The 19,379-nt window shown below is 37.0% G+C and overlaps 1 protein-coding gene across 1 annotated transcript in view; it reads right to left on the bottom strand.

Moving 5' to 3' along the window:
• rnf121 (ring finger protein 121) overlaps window positions 1–19,379 on the bottom strand; it is a 73,020-nt gene that overhangs the window by 31,470 nt on the left and 22,171 nt on the right. Inside the window, exons 3-4 of the mRNA XM_051926555.1 lie at window positions 13,214–13,355; window positions 8,311–8,465 (exon numbers count right to left, since the gene is read on the bottom strand). Of these exons, the coding sequence (XP_051782515.1) occupies window positions 8,311–8,465; window positions 13,214–13,355 (297 nt within the window). The remainder of the gene's footprint in view (window positions 1–8,310; window positions 8,466–13,213; window positions 13,356–19,379) is intronic.

The following is a 19,379-nucleotide window of genomic DNA, read 5'->3' as shown; positions in this document are numbered from 1 at the left end:
TCTCTTAATTATTGATAGCCAACAAGCATTCATATTTCATGTTCTTGTACTTATCCAATTTATTACTTGATTTATTTGAGTTTTATTCTATCATTTTTTACTGGCTTGAAGGCCTCTGTGTGTGATACTCTGTTACCTTCCCTAGGCAAAAGTATTCATATTTACGTAGGTCTGAGGTATTTTAGAACTAAATCCACTAATTTTAAATGTATTTAGCAATAGTAACTATGTAGACATTGCATGCAAACGGTCTGTTTTGGAGGTACATTTTCAAGCACACAACATACAAGAGGCAATTCATCGCTGCCTACATTTACCATCAGACTATTTTAAGGCAATATTACCTGTTAAAGTTTAGGCATAAAGGCTGTAGCAATGTTGTTGTGGCTTAAAAATACTGAGTAACAATTAAACATAAGACTAAACTTATAAATTTAAAAAAGAAACTATATTTTTATCAAAAGTCTAGCAGAAAAAAATAGTTTTATTGAATGAGTGCATTTCAAATAGGCCATTTTAACACGTTATAATTTACACTTAGTTAGAGTCAGAGTCAGTACATTTTTAAAAAACATAATAAAAAAGTAATTACTTTCATAGTCATCAGACCAGCTTGAATTCTTTTAGGCCAATTATAACAGCAATAAGTTGTTAATGTTAAATCTTTTCAACACTGCTTACTTCAAAAGTTAAGTGTGATTCACACTACCATGAAACCCCAGCTGGAAGCAAAAAGATGCTGATTTTTGTTAACAGTTAAAAAAAAAAACACCACAGTGACTTAAAGCAGTTAGCTCACATTATTTTCCTCATTTACAGTAAGGGCTCTACAAGCTTGGAATTTCAGTGCATTAGAATGGGAATTTTTTTGAGTCACTCATTCTTTGTGAATTCTTCCAAAAAGGAAGAAATTAAAAAAAAAATATATAACATAATAAAAATAAAAGAAGACAGAAAATGGCATTATTTATAAGCATTTAACACCCTAAGTAAGTACTTTTTGGCCACCTGATTTATGGCTCCAAAACAATGTGCAAAAGTAAAACAGACTTTGCCAAAATGCATTTTGCTATTCTTCTTCATAAAACTGCAATCAGTGTTAGTGGGCAAACAAGATGGAGAATGCTATTAAGGCGTTCGATGGGATTATGTTAAGAATCTGACTGGGCCATTCAAAGAAATCTGTTTTATTTATTTTTAAGCTATGGTACAGCTGTTGTGGTACTGTACTTTGGATTGATGTCTTTATGAAACACAACCTCCTTACTCAGTTTCAGTATTCTGGCAGAGAGGTGCACATCTGCATTTCTCTATACAGACCACCATTCATCATTTTCACACATCCCGAAATACTAATTCCTGCTAGTAAAAAGTGTCCTCATTAACATAATGCAAAGTTCATCATACCTTATGAAGAAAATATTTAGATCTGGCTATCTTGAAGTATTAAACTTGTGTTATATGTATAGTACTTTATATCATTTATAGCAATAGATTTCACATTAGTCTCATTAGACCACATGACTTTTCAGTACATATGGCAGTAGCTAAAGACTTGGAAGGAAGCCAAACCTTCCTTCTTTCCACTCAGCAACAAATAGCCTACTTGTAAAATAAGCTGAAGACTGTTGATTATTGATCCTCATATTTTATTGCTGATACTAAATTTCCTAAATCATTCAGGTTCATATTTGATTTTAACGTAGTTTCCTTATGAACTGCCCTTGTCTTTTCAAATCTAGGCAATGTGACAGTATTTACTTTTCTAGAGACTTTCTGCGGTATTTAGTTTTTTTTAAAACACATTTATCTATATCTGAGCTTCGCTATAATCAGAGCTCAGACTTGCTTAGAATACTCTTCTTTTAACTTTGAATCTCACTACTGAAAAAGTCACTACTCTACTTTGGAACCTTACAGAGTGAAAGGTATTAAATCTGACAAGAGTTAAACAAGATGATCTACTAATTTCCCTCACTGGTGGGGTCAATCAACAAACTTTTTGACTTGATGAGGTAATTACAGATGTAACTAATTGATGAAACTGTTGTTGAATTAATTTATAGTAAGAGTTTAAATCCATTAACTATACTGATTACATGAATAAGTTAAGTATGTGTTGGTAAATTAACCTGCCTTGCTGCGTTGTAACCTTAGCCTTACTTTGAGACATGTGGACCATGTGGAGAGACATACAATAATATTATTTAGGCTACTGTAACTGGCATTACAATATACAGTGGAACCTCGGTTTGCGAGTAACTTGGTTAACGAGTGTTTTGCAAGACGAGCTAAAATTTTTAATAAATTTTGACTTGATAAATGAGAGAGGTCTTGCAATACGAGTAGTATGTATACACTTTGTCTGCTGAGTGTCATGTGATCACAACTGAGCTGATGGTTCTTCACTCCCTCTCTCGCTGCGGGATTGTGGGCAATCATCTCCTATTCTCCGTCTGAGTTGGCGTGCCTCACTCATATAGTCAACATCCGTACGAGTGTATACTGTTTACTACAGCACTGTGACTGTGTGTGTGTGCTGTGACGTGCGAGTACCCATCTTGCACCCCAAAACACGAAGCTGAGTCTCAGTAATTTGGCAACACCAGCTTTATTCAATTTGAAACAGCAACAGCACGGTTATTTATTGTAACAGGATCTGCCACTCTCCTATACACAGACACAGCAGTCAGGCAGGGTCGTGGACACGTAATACTATGCCCTGCGCAATTATAATGTTCCTTGTATCACCCATTGATAGCGGGCACTTATAGCATGTCCGCGATATTTTCGGATTCGTCTTTACGGCGAACTGCTACAGCGCAGGGAGACTGCGATTGCTTTGGGGCGTTCATCCACGTGTCGTTCCGTTGGTTGGAATCCCACAAGAGTTTAGAAACTCACTCATACCAGCCATAATTCTTTTCAAAGGTAAAGTGCAGGTTAATTTGTTTTATGTATTTTTAGTTTATATTTTGTATTAATCAATTTTTATATGAATAGTTTTGGGTTGTGGAACGAATCATCTGAGTTTCCATTATTTCTTATGGGGAAATTCGCTTTGATACACGAGTGCTTTGGACTGCGAGCATGTTTCTGGAACGAATTATACTCGCAAACCGAGGTTCCACTGTACATAGGAATGAAGTGAAATTAACTGAGTTAATTTGTATTTGTTTTCTGAAACATTGTGTTGTTAATGTTTGTTTGCAGTATATTTGTAATATCTAGTATTTTTGATAATTGTCTGCAAAAATGTCATTAAAGGACAAATTTGAATTCAATGATTGAAAAAAAAAAATAAAAAGAGCAGCAACATCTGTTAAGCACCAAGTAAATCTCAGAAGATGATTAAGTGAAAGAATGAGAAAGAATAAGAAGGCAAGATGGTGAAAAGCATAGACAAGTAAGAAGTAATTATCAATATGGCTTGATATGTTCTGGACACTCAAACCTTTTAGGTCATGGAAAGCACAGTCCTCATAAACCAATCTCTAGATAATCCCCCCAAGGACATACAAATTCAGAATTCATAATCAAGTGTAAGCACGGAGCTTATTGATCATTGGGTTTATAAAACGTAAATATAGGACGGCAAAATGACCTGTGGATGTGTGTTTACAGCAAAGTGATCAAAAAACCGAGTGACAACCACCATAATCAAAGAAAGAAAAAGAACAGCAATGATCTCTGCTGAGCATCAACCAAATTGCAGAAGGAGATGAAGTGACGAAGCACAAGAAGAAAAGACAAGATGCTAGAGCAAGAAATAATCCTTAATACAAAGCAACTGAGCAGCAGACACACAAAATCTATATATATATAAAAGACCAAGTCGCCCGACCATGGGGTATGCACACACGCACGACAGAGCCCCGCCCACCAACTCTAACTATCCTCCCGCGCCCACCCTCGCTGTCGAGACATGCGCATTGCCAGCTCATGTGCCCGCCCCCAACTCCTCACCAAACACATCCACCCGCCAACTCTAACCCTCCTCCTGCGTCTACCCTCACTCTCGAGGCATGAGCGGCAGTGCGCATGGGGTACACACGACAGAGCCCCGTCCGCCAACTCTAACCCTCCTCCCATGTCATGGGATACGCACGACAGAGCCCCACCCGCCAACTGTAACCCTCCTTCCGCATCCACCGTTGCTCTCGAGGCATGCACACTGCCTGCTCATGTGCCCACCCCCAACTCCTCACAAAATACATCCTGAGTCGCTTTGCTCTGTGCTACAGTCCACATGCACCTCTGAACGTTGACTGTTAATTTTCCTAACATGGCCACCGCTTCGCATGTATTTCAGGGAAACAACTCTTCTTTCAAGGTTATACAAATTCCTGCATCAGGTAACTGTTTCTTTCTATCAGTCGGATATTTCTGGAAAAATGTCATCGACGAAACTGTTGCTCTCGAACTTCGCAACATGGCTGTAACCTTTGTTTGCTAACATTGCGATAACTTCGGCGACGTGCTGTCCGTTGTTCTTAGTCACGGAAACATAGTCATACAGTCTGCTCAACAATACGCTGACTACATGAATACTTCCAGAGTTTATGGTGGCGAGGCAGAAATTGTGGCGATGTCCCAAATACTTCAAGCTACTATCACCATTCACTTCCAAGAACGTCCTTCATTCCCCGAAGAATTTCTTAGTAGTGTTACTTCCACTGGCATGCCTCCGCATAAACTCAAAATTAAAATTGGTTCAGTCGTCATGCTTCTCAGAAACCTCATGCCAGCAAGAAGTCTCTGTAATGGCACTAGACTGACTGTTACCAGCATTCACCGCAATGTACTGGAGTGTAAAACTATCGCAGCTGCTACCTCACAAACTGTCCTTATTCCCCAGATTTCCCTGACCCCATCAGATTCAAATTTGCCTTTTACATGCAGACAATTTCCTGTTAGATTAGCCTTTGCAATGACAATTAATAAGACACAGGGCCAAACTTTCAAAAAGATATGCCTGTATCTGCCAAAACCAATTTTCAGTCACGGACAACTGTATGTTGCTCTCTCCAGAGTTCCATCTTTTCATTCACTCACAGTCGTATCCTCAAACCCATCCCATTTGGACAACTGTGTCTTTCAGGAAGTGTTCACCCATCAATAAATGATTATGTGGTGTATACTATGCCGCAGGTCGGCTAGTAGTTCATAAGCATTTAAGTCAAAGTCCAGGACAGAGAAAACTCAACAGACAAAAATGGACTGTGAAAATTGATAATATCATGAAATACTCAAAACTTCCAACCATTTGAAAGCAATGCTTATATCAATATTTCTTTGAAGACCACTACTTAGCAAAGTTACATCAGCAATGTGATTAATGTCAAGCTATATTTTTATGCTGAAAACAAAAGAATGTGTTGCCAAAACAGGACAGTCCCACTTGTTCTAGATGAGCCACTAGGAGTAACAAAATACATTATAATTTCTAGAGAAACTGAAAGAAGTAACTACTTAGAAAACATAATAAGTATCAACAGCTATTTATCTTTAACTTTGTTTTTACTTGCATTTTAGTGTAGGACTGTGGGTCCCCGTGTTTTACTATTGTCATATTATTTAACTTCTTCTGTAATTTATTTATCTGAAATAAACAAAGATTTAACAGTTTACAACCTAAAATTAAACCTAACTGGATACATTTCCTCTACTCACCACCAACGTTTTCAATAAATGAAAGTCTTGTTAGCAGAACCAACACAAATCACAAATCAAGCACACAGGGACAAAGGCAGAGTTTGATCAAGCCCAGTGCCTACGGTGAACAGCTGAGTCATGTCTAAATAGTACTGGTCACTGGGTATTAAGCCTGAATCGGAGAAGCTGGCCCTACACTATGATGTCCCATTAGTCCAAGAGGTACAACAAGGAAGCATAAGACCAATATAAATTCACAACCTATAGAAAAGCCCAGTATCTCTCTACCAGTCAATCTCCAGAGACAATACCAGATCAGAGACCTCAGCCTACTAAGCATAAAGAGCCATCTGGTTATTCAGGCATACTGGATGCCTAGACCTCTAACAAGATGAACTGCTACTCATCCAGGATGTAATTGATATAGATTGCCACACTCATTATTTTGTTTCTGTTTTGGGCACATTAGAAACCTTAAATTAGAGAATGTTAATCTATAATTTAGGAATAAAAAATGTAAACCTCTTCTCCTGCTTGTTTTTGTTTGCAAAATGATGTCAATTGTCAACATAAGGGCTCTACTGGGGATTTGGTACATTTTGTTCAAGTCTATGTAATAAAGAGTCTGAAGGTGAGACTAGGGTCACGCTAGGAATTCCACAATGATACAGCTACTCGTTATACCATTTTACATCAAGAATAAGAATAGATACCTACAGCAAAATGAAGTGTACTAAATGGTTTCATTATGAATGAAAGGGTGACAAACTTTAATGCAAACTGTCTAATACAGTATTAATACACAAAAGCACTACCACATACAAAACAAGTCCATTACATGTGAAACTGGATTAAAGCAATCAATCATAACAACAAATCTAGCAAGGAAAAAATTTGATGACTGGCAGAATTTATCATGTCTCTTTGCTATGGTGAGTGCCTACTTCCGGATGCCTGGAATGTCAATGCTATCATAACGGGCAGTGTGTGTGAGACTGACTCCTAAGCACATCAATATGCTCCTAATCTTTTCATTTAAAAAAAATTAATAATTAATTAATAATTGTATTATTTTTCAAGACAAAAGAGAAAAGGGGCAACCAGATTAGAAAAGTTCAATATCAAAAAGAAAGTAAAGTCCTCATCCTACCCCACTCCATTCAGAAATGTATGCGGGGAGTGCTAGCCACACACATGGAACATCCCAATTACAACAAAGTAAGGTATTTTCCATAACTGCAACTCCTTTATCTAAATATGATATAGTGGATGGACAAGCAAATTGAATAAGAACTTCTGAAAGTTATAAAAGAAGTAAGTTGTAAAATAAGTTTCTCCAGGAATCTACCACACATTGGTCTTGCTTTTTCCAGCAAGATGTCAGAAGGATCTTAGCAGCTAAGGACCTCACTGAAGTCAATTTCTTATTAAAGGAAGAAAGGAAGTATAAAGAAAAATCAAGAAACAAAAAAGCTGGGGAGAATGAGGTATAAAGACATTCAATACAAGTGAAAGAGAAGTAGAAATGGAGGTCCACAAAAATGTGGCAGGAGGGCAGGACCAAAACAAAACAAATAAGGAACCAGGCACTTTAAAAGAGCATACATTACAAACTGGGCCAGGGGCCAAACCCATTATTAAAAACCATTTTAAAGCAGTTGTACTAATCCTATGGACTAGTTTATGCTGAATACTGAATCAATATGCTTCTACTCTTAAACAAAAATGCATAAAGCGCTTTTTACTAATCTAAAAAGACAGCTTGTGACATGTTTTCACTTTACATTAACAAATCTTAATACATTAATCAAATTTTTGCTGGAAAACTGATCCTTATATTACTTTGCATTATTAGGTAGGAGGTTTATTTTTTTAATGATTAACAGTTATTAATTGATCAAAGAGGGTCAAGTGCCAATTATGAAATGCTATCAAAATTTGCACACCTAAAGGCAAAATATTGCATTTGTGGAATACTGAGATGGTTTACAGCTGCCAATTCATGTAAAAAAGCTAAAAGTTTATGTTATTCATATTACTCAGTATATACAGCACTCTATGAATGTTTTCTCAAGGCATTGCGAATCTAATGTACATTCAATTTACGTACATTGCAGACACATTTGATTATCTTATTCTTAGAAACTGGGTTTAATATATTTAGTGAAATTAGTGAGGCATAGCAGTGAATTACTTGTCATACACAGGTGTTCAGCAAAGAAGAGGGATGGGAAAATGACTGAGGGACGTTTGAGAGCCAAAGCTGACCACAAAACAACAACACCACACATACTGGATGTAAAATGCAGAAGGAGCTTATATCATAATTTTTTATGATTATGGTAATTTTTGACATGTCTCTTTTGGTAGTAAATACTAAAAACTAGGAGATCACAAACTTGTTTTTGTGACCGGGCTCACTTTCAGATAACTCCTAGCCATAGTATTTCAACACAATTCAGTGTGTGAACTTCTGCCATGCTTCTTCTCCCATATTAATTATGTCTGCAGTATTCTTTTTCATAATTTTTCTCAGTTATTTTGATATATGTGACCCTCTTTCTTATGCCATTGTAATTCTTCAACCTCAGAAATGCAATTGCTCCATTCTGCTTTGTAAAACTATCCTCAGAGTTACTGTGGCACCTGGCTTACCTTGGTGTGGTACATTCCAGGGGCTTCCGTGTTGCCCTGAAGGTTACAAAAGCAGTAATTAGGGAAAATAGGAACCATGTCACCAGGAACCTCCACCAGTGCAGCTTTGTTGTAAAATAGAGTGGTACCACCCACATCTGGAAAAGGGTGATTAGCTGTGGGGAAAAAAAAAAACAAATTAGTTATGTTAAATGGTAAATATTTTTTTTTTAATTTCTGTCTTTGCAATATGGTATTACTTAAAGAAACACACACAAATTAACACCTTAAATAAATGTAATATTTAGATTATGTAGAAGAAGCTTCGAAATACAGATAACATGAGCTTGTACATAAGACCCTTTTGTTTCAAGGTTGCCGTTTTTTAAGAACAATATACAATATTGTAAGTTAATTTGGAAATGCATTTTTTCTCCATTAAAACAACAAAAATATCAATCCCTTTAAGAAGCACAGACACCATACTTCATCACCATATTATCAATTAAAAAAAAAACAAAATATTAAGACAAATATCCTAATAAGCTGTCAGGTAATTTATGAAATTAAAATACATAAAAAGAAGGATATACGAATTTTTACTTTCAAGAATATATACTTACACACTACATACTTTATCAAACATGTATAAAATGCCCATGTTCTTATAGTACAAAGGCTAAGGATCAGAAAATTGCCAGAAAATTCACATTTTTTTCACAACTGAAGGTTACCAGCATTTTTTTGTGGAAAAGACAAAAGTATTAAACTGTCTGATAAGGTTACGAATGAAAAAAAATTCCTCTTTGCACCTCTGACAGTAGATGCTAATTGGTGAAGTAAAAAAAGATGAAGGGATCTAAAAAATTGTGGAAAAGGTCTCAGGGATCAACACAATGTACCAAATAGCAAATAATTTGTATGAAGGATACACCAAGATGAATTATGATTTGGCTGCATTAACAATGGATTATCAATTCCATTTATTTTCAAGCGAAGATGAGTTTCCATTCATCATCAGCCTCTATAACAACTTATTGTAACTTGGGTGTGCTTGTCTAGCTTGTTGGCAGAGGTGAACAAAAATTTAACTTGCTTATTCTAAATGACTGTAGGTCCACAAAGGTTTTTGTCTTTCTGTTTGTCAATGCTTAGCTATAATGAAGTATAATCCGATATTTCACGTAAAAAGACATAATAAAAAAAAAAATGACATCCTCACTTTCCTTTCTCTTCCCATACCCCACCCTCCAAAACTCCCCCTCTGTCAAGCCACCTATAACAAGGCTAAGATCACAGAGCTCATTGTTCCAGTCCAATAACATGCCACATATGATGGAGACTAATTGTGGAACAAGGCATGCTGGGTGACGAGGCTTTTTAAAGTTGGGGTTTTAAACCTTTGTAATAAAAGGAAAATCAGAATTATGAGTTATTTTCATTTGCTTTAATGAGAGTCTTAGCATTACAGAATCAGATGCTTAGAAAAACTATTCTGAGTTGACTTGTACAACATTGTGCAGAGCTGAGGGACAGGAAAAAAAATACTACATTGTGAAGGGGTCTGGCTGTACGTTTCATTAATTAAGATAACACGCTAACCATTCAAAATTACAAAAAGGCTGATTGTGGAAGTGAAACACAAAAACAGATCAGCACATCTGGAGTAACATGCCACAACAAACCACCATTCTTTGACAACCAAATCTCAGCTTTTGCCTTCGAACAACATCTTTTAAAAATAAATTTAAATTATATTCAAATAGCAGATTTGATCTGACAGTGGTTTTCACCACCAATCAAGCAAACCTGGCAGATTAAGTTCAATTTGTAGATGTTCACATCATTTACCAAAGAAAGCCAGTTATGGTACTCAACTGGAAGGCAACAAATATATCATGACAACAACGTGATATGCTGAAAAAAAACAAAACTTCTAGTGCTTAATAACAAAAAAAAAAAAAAAAATCTAATTCAACACATTAAAATGCCAAACTGTATGCAAATAAATTATGAAAATGCTCAAGAAGTATAAACAACATTCAGGACATGCTGTCTGTCTAATAAAAACACAAGTAACAATTGGACTAATTAAAGTGACAGAATTATTTAAAAGTATAAATGGGTTAAGCAATTCCAGTTTTTGAAAAGAGTAGAAGAAATAGCATGATCAATGGGTGTAAGTTTCATACATGCCACATAACAGAGACCTATACACTCCGTGAAAAGTTTTTGTGACTGAAACAAATGTTTCTCCACATACAACTTAACTGAAGTAATCTGAATGAGCAGGTGTTCTGTCTTTACTTTTGTTTTTCTTATAACCAGGGCTGTGGAGTTGGTAGATAAAAGTTTCTGGTAATTCCGACTCTGAATCCTCTATTTAATATGATAATATTTTCCATGTTGATTGAAGGAAGGAAACATACACATCATTTAACCACATAACTACTGGCTAGGAAGCTGACTCTCTACCGTATTGGCCAGTTAAACAAAAGACAAAAAAATTATAACAATAAGGTTTTATTTATTGTTTTTATCAAGTGGCTATAAAGTAGTAGCATGCATAAAAATCAGGAACGTTACCAGTTCAAAAAATATAAATCACATTCTTTGGTAGATTTAAAACAAAAACAAAGCTTAACTACATGAACAATAAACAAAAAAGCTGGAAAACCTAAAACAGTTTATATATTAAACTTGAAATACAGTTGTAGAGTAGAGTTGCTTCTGCCAGATACTCTTTCATAGAAGTTCTTAAATCTGACTTGATTATTTTTAAAGCTGAAAATAGTCTTTCAACACTGACTTGGGTGGGTGGCATTGCAGTTACAGTTCTAGCCACATCACTAATAATCTCTGGATCAACAAGGATGGCTTCTTCTACAGTCAGTTTTGATGAGTGATCATACTTTTCAACTTCTTTTAATTCTTAAAAAAAACTCCTGCTGAAATCTCTTTATTTGGACATTTACTGGTCATTTATCTTTCACGCATAGGTGACGTCTGTTTGCTTTTGAAACTTCCATTTTGTCCAAGAAGGAATCAAAGTCTAATTCTTCATTTGAAGAGGATGATCCTGAGTTACCAGTGCTTATAGCTTCATCCAGTGGTGGTGTTTCAGGTAGTAGTAATCCCTTCGTGCCAACTGCTACATCATAGAGTGTCTTTTTTCCATTAGTAATCTGGTCACTGCTCAACAAAATTCAGCTCATTTGATTAACATAAATAGCAGCTAACAAGATTTGATTATCCAGTAAGGGACTCTCTCTTTTCTTCATTGAAGATACGACGCTATCAGCTATATTAACCCTCCACTTTTGTTCAGGCAATATATCAAACTCTTGCATTCCAAGAAAAATTTACCGGGTGTTAAATCTTCATATTGTAACCTCTTGGTTGACAGTAAAAGGGTAAGAAAGTAGACTTTCCAGTTCTTTTACTTATGTCCACTGTCTTTCAGTTAATAAAACATTTTCATTGTCCAGTTCTTCAAGAAAGACTTTTAGTTCAAGCAAATGCTTTACCATCAAATAAGTGCTTCCCAGCATGTTGTTTGATCCAAAATGGCTCCTTTTCCTGCATGTCTTTTAAAAATGGCATCTGTTTTAGGGGCCCTGGCTGCAATAGTTACCTGCCAAAATTTGCCAATTAGAGTAGCTGCATGTCAATCTTTCAATCCATCGCTTATTGCAAGTTGCAGAGTACGAACAGCACAATGCATATGTTGAATAGTAGTAAGCTTAGATGCTTCTTCAGCAATGTTATCCAAAATTTCACTATTCTCTTTGGTTTCACTTTCTCCAAAACTTGCAGAACTGTCTTCCTCTAATATCTGTTTGTTACTTTCTCCATCTACTTTATTCATTTTCGTAATTGTGCTTAACATATTAGAAGCATTATCTGTCACAATACATATAATCTGTTCCTTTTTAATTTAAAAATCTTCTAGAACAGGTGGTGTGCAAAGTTATGCTAAAGTTCAGCCCTGGGTGGGAGCATATGTGGAGAGTGCAAACAGAACTCCTGAACACTCATCAGGCCATAGCACACATCTACACCTACATCATTACACTTGTTTACAATTCAATGAACTTGTTAAATACATTAAATCTGAAATAAAATGAAAACACTTTTTGTAATGTACCATAATCCAAATTACAATATGTGAATGTCAGGTTGAATAATAGCTCATTTGAACTTCACACTAGTAGTAACACAACTATGCACTGGGCTTTATTCTTACATCAGAGAAATACTTAATTATGACTATTGTTTGTGAAATGGGACATTTGAACTTGCTGTACTTTTTTTTTTTTTTTTTTTTTTTTTTTTTTTTTTTAAGTACAATTTTAATTTATTAGGAGTTGGAGTCGGTAGAATTTTGCCGACTCTGACTCCAGGTACCCAAAATTGTCTCCGACTCCAACTCCACAGCCCTGCTTATAACTGCAACAGACATACAAAGTCTTTGGAGTATTCTGCAGAGAACAATGTGTTTGAATTTTTCTTATCAAAGACTATGTCATAAAAGTTTGATGAGGTGCATACTGACAATCTATTTTTGCCATTTGGCTCTATTTTAAGATAAGCTCAGTATTTCAATTTGACATTTCAATTTGACTTCCAATATTTTAAATTCATCCTTATCATTCATTTGCTAAAACAGGCATTTACTCCTTTTATCATGTTGTAACAACAAGAGAATTTCTGTGTATTCAATAAATATTCTCTCTAAAAATACCATTCTTGGGGATCTTTGTCTTCTAAGAATTTACAGCAAAAAAAAAAAAAAAATGAAAAAGAGAATGAGTTGTGGCAGATTTGTGAACTCAGAGGAGTAAGCCCACAGCACCACCTACCGATTACACTTTGAAACTGCATTGTTGAAGTGCAATCAAGCAAATCTCCAATATCAGCTTACGTTGTAGGACTTTGGGTGCCTCTGTTTCCATTGCACAAGCAGGAGTTGAGCAATTACCAAGGTGACTATCAGGATGAGAACCATCTCTGCATGCATTGCCTCATGTCCACGGTGTTTGGCGTGCATTCGTGCATGCTCCATCCTTTAAAAAAAAAAAAAAATCTTTGGGTCAGTAAAAACAGCAACAGGACTTTAAAGGCATAATGAAATAATATTATTATTGTCATAAACATTACTTTCCCTTTAAAAGCTTTTAATGGTATTTTACCCACTTTTTGAAAATAACAGACTATATATAGCATTCACTTTAAACATCCCCCTATGTTACTTACAAATGTGGTGCATGAATAGCTGCTTCTGGTAGTGTTAATTTAGTTCTATTTAAAAAAAAAAAAAAAAGTTTTTCTAATAATCTCCTAAAGCAGCCCTTTAAATTAATAGTAAAAGTACGTTCCCTTGAATGTGAAAAGCAGAAATAAACTTAACCATAGCTGCTTTATTAGCAGTTTTAAAATTAATAACCAAACACAGGCTACATGCAAAACTCTGTACTTTCATAGAAAAAGAAAGGTGCAGTACAGTGCATCCGGAAAGTATTCACAGCGCATCACTTTTTCCACATTTTGTTATGTTACAGCCTTATTCCAAAATGGTTTAAATTAATTTTTTTTCTCAGAATTCTACACACAACACCCCATAATGACAACGTGAAAAACGTTTACTTGAGGTTTTTGCAAATTTATTAAAAATAAAAAAACTGAGAAATCACATGTACATAAGTATTCACAGCCTTTGCTCAATACTTTGTCAATGCACCTTTGGCAGCAATTACAGCCTCAAGTCTTTTTGAAAATGATGCCACAAGCTTGGCACACCTATCCTTGGCCAGTTTCGCCCATTCCTCTTTACAGCACCTCTCAAGTTCCATCAGGTTGGATGGGAAGCGTCGATGCACAGCCATTTTAAGATCTCTCCAAAGATGTTCAATCGGATTCAAGTCGGGGCTCTGGCTGGGCCACTCAACGACATTCACAGAGTTGTCCTGAAGCCACTCCTTTGATATCTTGGCTGTGTGCTTAGGGTCGTTGTCCTGCTGAAAGATGAAGCGTCGCCCCAGTATGAGGTCAAGAGCGCTCTGCAGCAGGTTTTCATCCAGGATGTCTCTGTACATTGCTGCAGTCATCTTTCCCTTTATCCTGACTAGTCTCCCAGTTCCTGCCGCTGAAAAACATCCCCACAGCATGATGCTGCCACCACCATGCTTCACTGTAGGGATGGTATTGGCCTGGTGATGAGCGGTGCCTGGTTTCCTCCAATCGTGACGCCTGGCATTCACACCAAAGACTTCAATCTTTGTCTCATCAGACCAGAGAATTTTCTCTCTCATGGTCTGAAAGTCCTTCAGGTGCCTTTTGGCAAACTCCAGGCGGGCTGCCGTGTGCCTTTTACTACGGAGTGGCTTCCGTCTGGCCACTCTACCATACAGGCCCGATTGATGGATTGCTGCAGAGATGGTTGTCCTTCTGGAAGGTTCTCCTCTCTCCACAGAGGACCTCTGGAGCTCTGACAGAGTGACCATCGGGTTCTTGGTCACCTCCCTGACTAAGGCCCTTCTCCCCCGATCGCTCAGTTTAGATGGCCGGCCAGCTCTAGGAAGAGTCCTGATGGTTTCAAACTTCTTTCACTTACGGATGATGGAGGCCACTGTGCTCATTGGGACCTTCAAAGCAGCAGAAATTTTTCTGTAACCTTCCCCAGATTTGTGCCTCGAGACAATCCTGTCTCGGAGGTCTACAGACAATTCCTTTGACTTCATGCTTGGTTTGTGCTCTGACATGAACTGTCAACTGTGGGACCTTATATAGACAGGTTTGTGCCTTTCCAAATCATGTCCAATCAACTGAATGTACCACAGGTGGACTCCAATTAAGCTGCAGAAACATCTCAAGGATGATCAGGGGATACAGGATGCACCTGAGCTCAATTTTGAGCTTCATGGCAAAGGCTGTGAATACTTATATACATGTGCTTTCTCAATTTTTTTATTTTTAATAAATTTGCAAAAACCTCAAGTAAACTTTTTTCACGTTGTCATTGTGGGGTGTTGTGTGTAGAATTCTGAGGAAAAAAATGAATTTAATCCATTTTGGAATAAGGCTGTAACATAACAAAATGTGGAAAAAGTGATGCGCTGTGAACACTTTCCGGATGCAATGTATATTTTGGATGAAAATCATTTTAGGATTGAAATCGAGACTTGTATGCTAGAGCTGCATTTTTAACTTGGTATGGGTACAGTTGTATGCAAGTTTACTACTTGTACAGAATATTAACTTAAACATGACATATTTCTGCAGTTTTAATGCACATTTTTTATTTATTTGCTGAACTTGGGAAAACTAAAAGAGTGACATGATTTGCAGAAATATTTCAGCCCACTGCAAGTTCAATATATAAATATGTTTTAAGACCTCAAAATTGAAGACAACTCAAGAGATAAATAAGTACTCTGAATTTTCTAACCTATCAGAATGTGGTGCTACTCTTAACAAGTATGTGTATCTTTTAAAAAGCAGACTATGGCCTTAAAATACAGATAATTGAAGGTTACAAAACATATGAAAAACATAAAGAAAAAACATACGAAGAATATAAATATTTATTCTCACTATCAAGCACATCATTAGAACTGTTAAAAAATAAGGCGGGGGGGATTTGTCTTTGTAAATATATATATATATATATATATATATATATATATATATATATATATATACATACACACTTTGGTCTGAACACACGCCAGAATCCACCAGAATCATAAGATTGGATTTGACAGTCATATAGTGAGACATTATGCAGATGTATTGTAGCTGGTATAAAGGAGCCCCGTCACGTTTCTTGACACACTTCTGCTGAGTAATTTTGCTGTCAGAGAGACAAGATGTGCGGTATTGTTCATAATGGCACTCAGCTTTATTTTAGCTCTTTCCTTCACTAGTACCTCTAGGGGTTCAGAGTATGTCCTAAAACTGAGCTTTCCCTTTTAATTAGCCTGTTGATTCATCAGGTCTCTCTTGAAGTCATGTTCTAGCCCAGCATACCACAGCATAGAAAAATCACACTGGTCATCAGATTTATAGAAGATGTGAAGGATATCTCTTCCCAAATTAAAGGAATGCAATCTCTTAAGAGAGAGAGAGAAAAAAAAGAGCCAGCTGTGACCTTTCTTATATAATTCCTCTGTGTTCCGAGACCAGTCCAACCTATCATTAATGTGGACTCCAAACTACTTGTAGCAGTGCACTACCTCTACATCCACTCCTTGAATAGTGACCGGAGATGAATCTTTGATATGGTGAAAGTCAATAATCAGTTTATTGATTCTGCTGATGTTAAGATGCAAACAATCTTTCTGCACCAAACAATAACTTCTCCACCTGACTCCTATACTCTTGTCTCATTCCTCTTATCAATACACCTCATAAGTGGACAATATGACTTGGCGTTATATTTGTAGTTGGAGGTGTACAGAGTGAGGAGAAATGGAGACAGGATTGTTCTTTGTCGTGCTCCAGTGTTGCTCACATCCATCTCAGAAACACAGTCCTTGAGTCTCACAAGCTGCATTCTGTCCGAGAGATAGTCCATTGTCCAGGACACCACCATAGGCTCTTCCATCTGGATATCTATTACGTTTACTTCTTACCAGGGATGGCTGGATGGTACTGAAGGTGCTGGAGAAATCAAAAAACACAATTCTCACAGTGCTTCCACCTTTGTCCAGGTGAGAATAAGCCTTGTGGAGCAGATATAAAATCCAATCTTTGTCCGATAAGATGCAGTGGGTCCAGGAGGTTTATCACAAGGAACAGTCTCTTAAAGATCTTCATGATGTGAGATTCAAGTACCTCTGGTCTGTAGTCATTAGATGAAGACACACCTGTCTTCTTGGGAACAGGAACAATGCAGGATGTTTTCCATAACAGTGGCACTTTTTGAAGCCTTAGGAACAGACTGAACAGGTGACAAAGGACACCACAAAGCTGATCAGCACCTGGTCCCCCAGTTTGTCCTATGTGTAGATTCCTCAGTTGTCTCCTTATTTGGTCTTCAGTTGTGGACAGTCCACATGGATGGTCAGAGGGTAACTTGTAACTGGCCGTTCCAGTTGATGTGGTAGGAGTTGTTGATGTAGTAGGAATGGTGTGGGGAATCTGGCCATTGAAACAAGGTGGCAGTGGGAGGAAAAATCTATTAAAAACTGGTTCAGGGCATTAGTTTTGTTCACATCCCCTTCTAGAACCTGAGCCCTGGATGGCTTGAGTCTAGTAATTATACTCTATAGTCTATTCCAGACATCCTTCATGCTATTCTGAGTGAGTTTTTCTGTTTTAGCTTTGTATACTTACTTTCCTTCACTCAGCTTTTTTTTTAGCACATGCTGTATGTCCTTCAGAGCCTTTGTCACTAGATATGCATGCTCTCCTTTTCTCATTCAGGAGACAATTTAGATCCATAGCAATCCAGGGCTTGTTGGTTGGAAAGCAATGAAATGTCTTTGTGCGTACCACTTGGTTGACACAGAAGTTAATAGTCTGTGATGTAGTGACCAAGGCCCTCAATATTGTCCCCACCTTAACTGTACAGTAAAATGGGTAGAATTATGTCATATTTTGTATGTATGTATGGATATTTCATAAACAGATTTAGTGAAACTAGTGAGACATTACTGGACTGAATACAGTATAGATGTTTTTGGGTTGTTAGGTTGCACATTAAAAACAAATAAAGACAAATAATGAGCTGTTCATGCAACCAATGTTTGGATTTGGTAGTTTATACTTTCAAGAAGGCAGATCACTGTGGGAATGGCACACATTTTAGTTATATCTTCACCACCAACACAAATAGCATAGTCTAAACTCAAGCTCAGTTGAACATGTCCGATTTACTTGTGTTCTTGCCTTAGTAAGTGGAACCAACTCTTAGTAAAATGGTAATATCCATCCATCCATTTCCTAACCCACAGGGCAGGGTCACAGAGAAGCTTCAGTCTAATCCAGCAAAGACTAGGCATAATAAGGGAACAATCTACTTATACAAAGGTGTGAATCTAGACTTTTGCATATGGTTATCCTGAATTCATTAGATCATTTATATGGTTTACGTGAAGCAGACAGCTCAGAGAGAGATTTGGGAATTTAAAAAAGTAGTTTGTTGCTTCTGCTGGATGTGCGCTATTAACAGATCATTACTAATTGTCCACATGTTTCAACAGTTTCATAGTGGTCTACATTCCTTTGCAGATTACGTTTTCTCAGGGAAAAGTACTTAGTTGTCTTTCACATCATGTATGTTATAAGGAATTCTTCAAAATCTGATCAGTGAAATTTACTAAGGAATTGTCTATTTTCTTTAAAGTGCCTGGAGATGCAATAATTAAAGCCTCAGTTTTATCACTATTTAGTCTGAGAAAGTTTTCAGATAACCAGTGTTTGATGTAAACCAAACAGGCAACCAATGCAGGAGGACGTTAATGTTTTGTAAGCCCTGTGTGTAAATAAATCTGTATATCGTCATCATAACAGTGAAATCGGCTATTTTAAATATTTTAAGATAGCCGAATGCTTTAAAAGTACAAGAAGGGCACATGTGAGAAATAAGTACAACATGGAAAGTGAGGAAACTGAAAAGAAAAAAAAAAAAAAGGCATTCACTGTAGATGAAAACTGTTTTATAATCCTATTTTAACTTAAACCCATATTTAACTAAAGACTAGGGAGCTTTGCCCCGTGCTTGCCCACACTGTTCCCCGCCCCCCTGGGGGCGCGCTATGCGGCAGCAGCCACTTCGCGTCTCTGCCTCTCGCGTTGTGAAGAGGGGAGCTGAAAGCACGCTAAGGAGATGCGGTCGCTCCTCTGAAACCCCCTCTTTAATGGTGATACAATGGAAAACAGATACATTTTTTTTTTACCTCCTCTATGCTCGATCAGCTTGCTTGCTGCTGCTGCTTGTGCTGTGCTGTGTGATCTGCATGTCGCGCAGCGCTTCGAACATTTAAAAGCTTGTACAGCAGCTGTCCTTTTGTCTCACGGGATGTCAAAGTGTCTCCAAGAAAATCACGTTTCGACCCAAGATTTTTTTTTTTTTTATAACAGAGAGA

This window comes from Erpetoichthys calabaricus, chromosome 4, assembly GCF_900747795.2.
Source record: "Erpetoichthys calabaricus chromosome 4, fErpCal1.3, whole genome shotgun sequence".
Classification (NCBI taxonomy): Eukaryota; Metazoa; Chordata; class Cladistia; order Polypteriformes; family Polypteridae; genus Erpetoichthys; species Erpetoichthys calabaricus.
The sequence above is the reverse complement of the archived record's forward strand: the minus strand, read 5'-3'. Positions and strand labels throughout refer to the sequence as shown.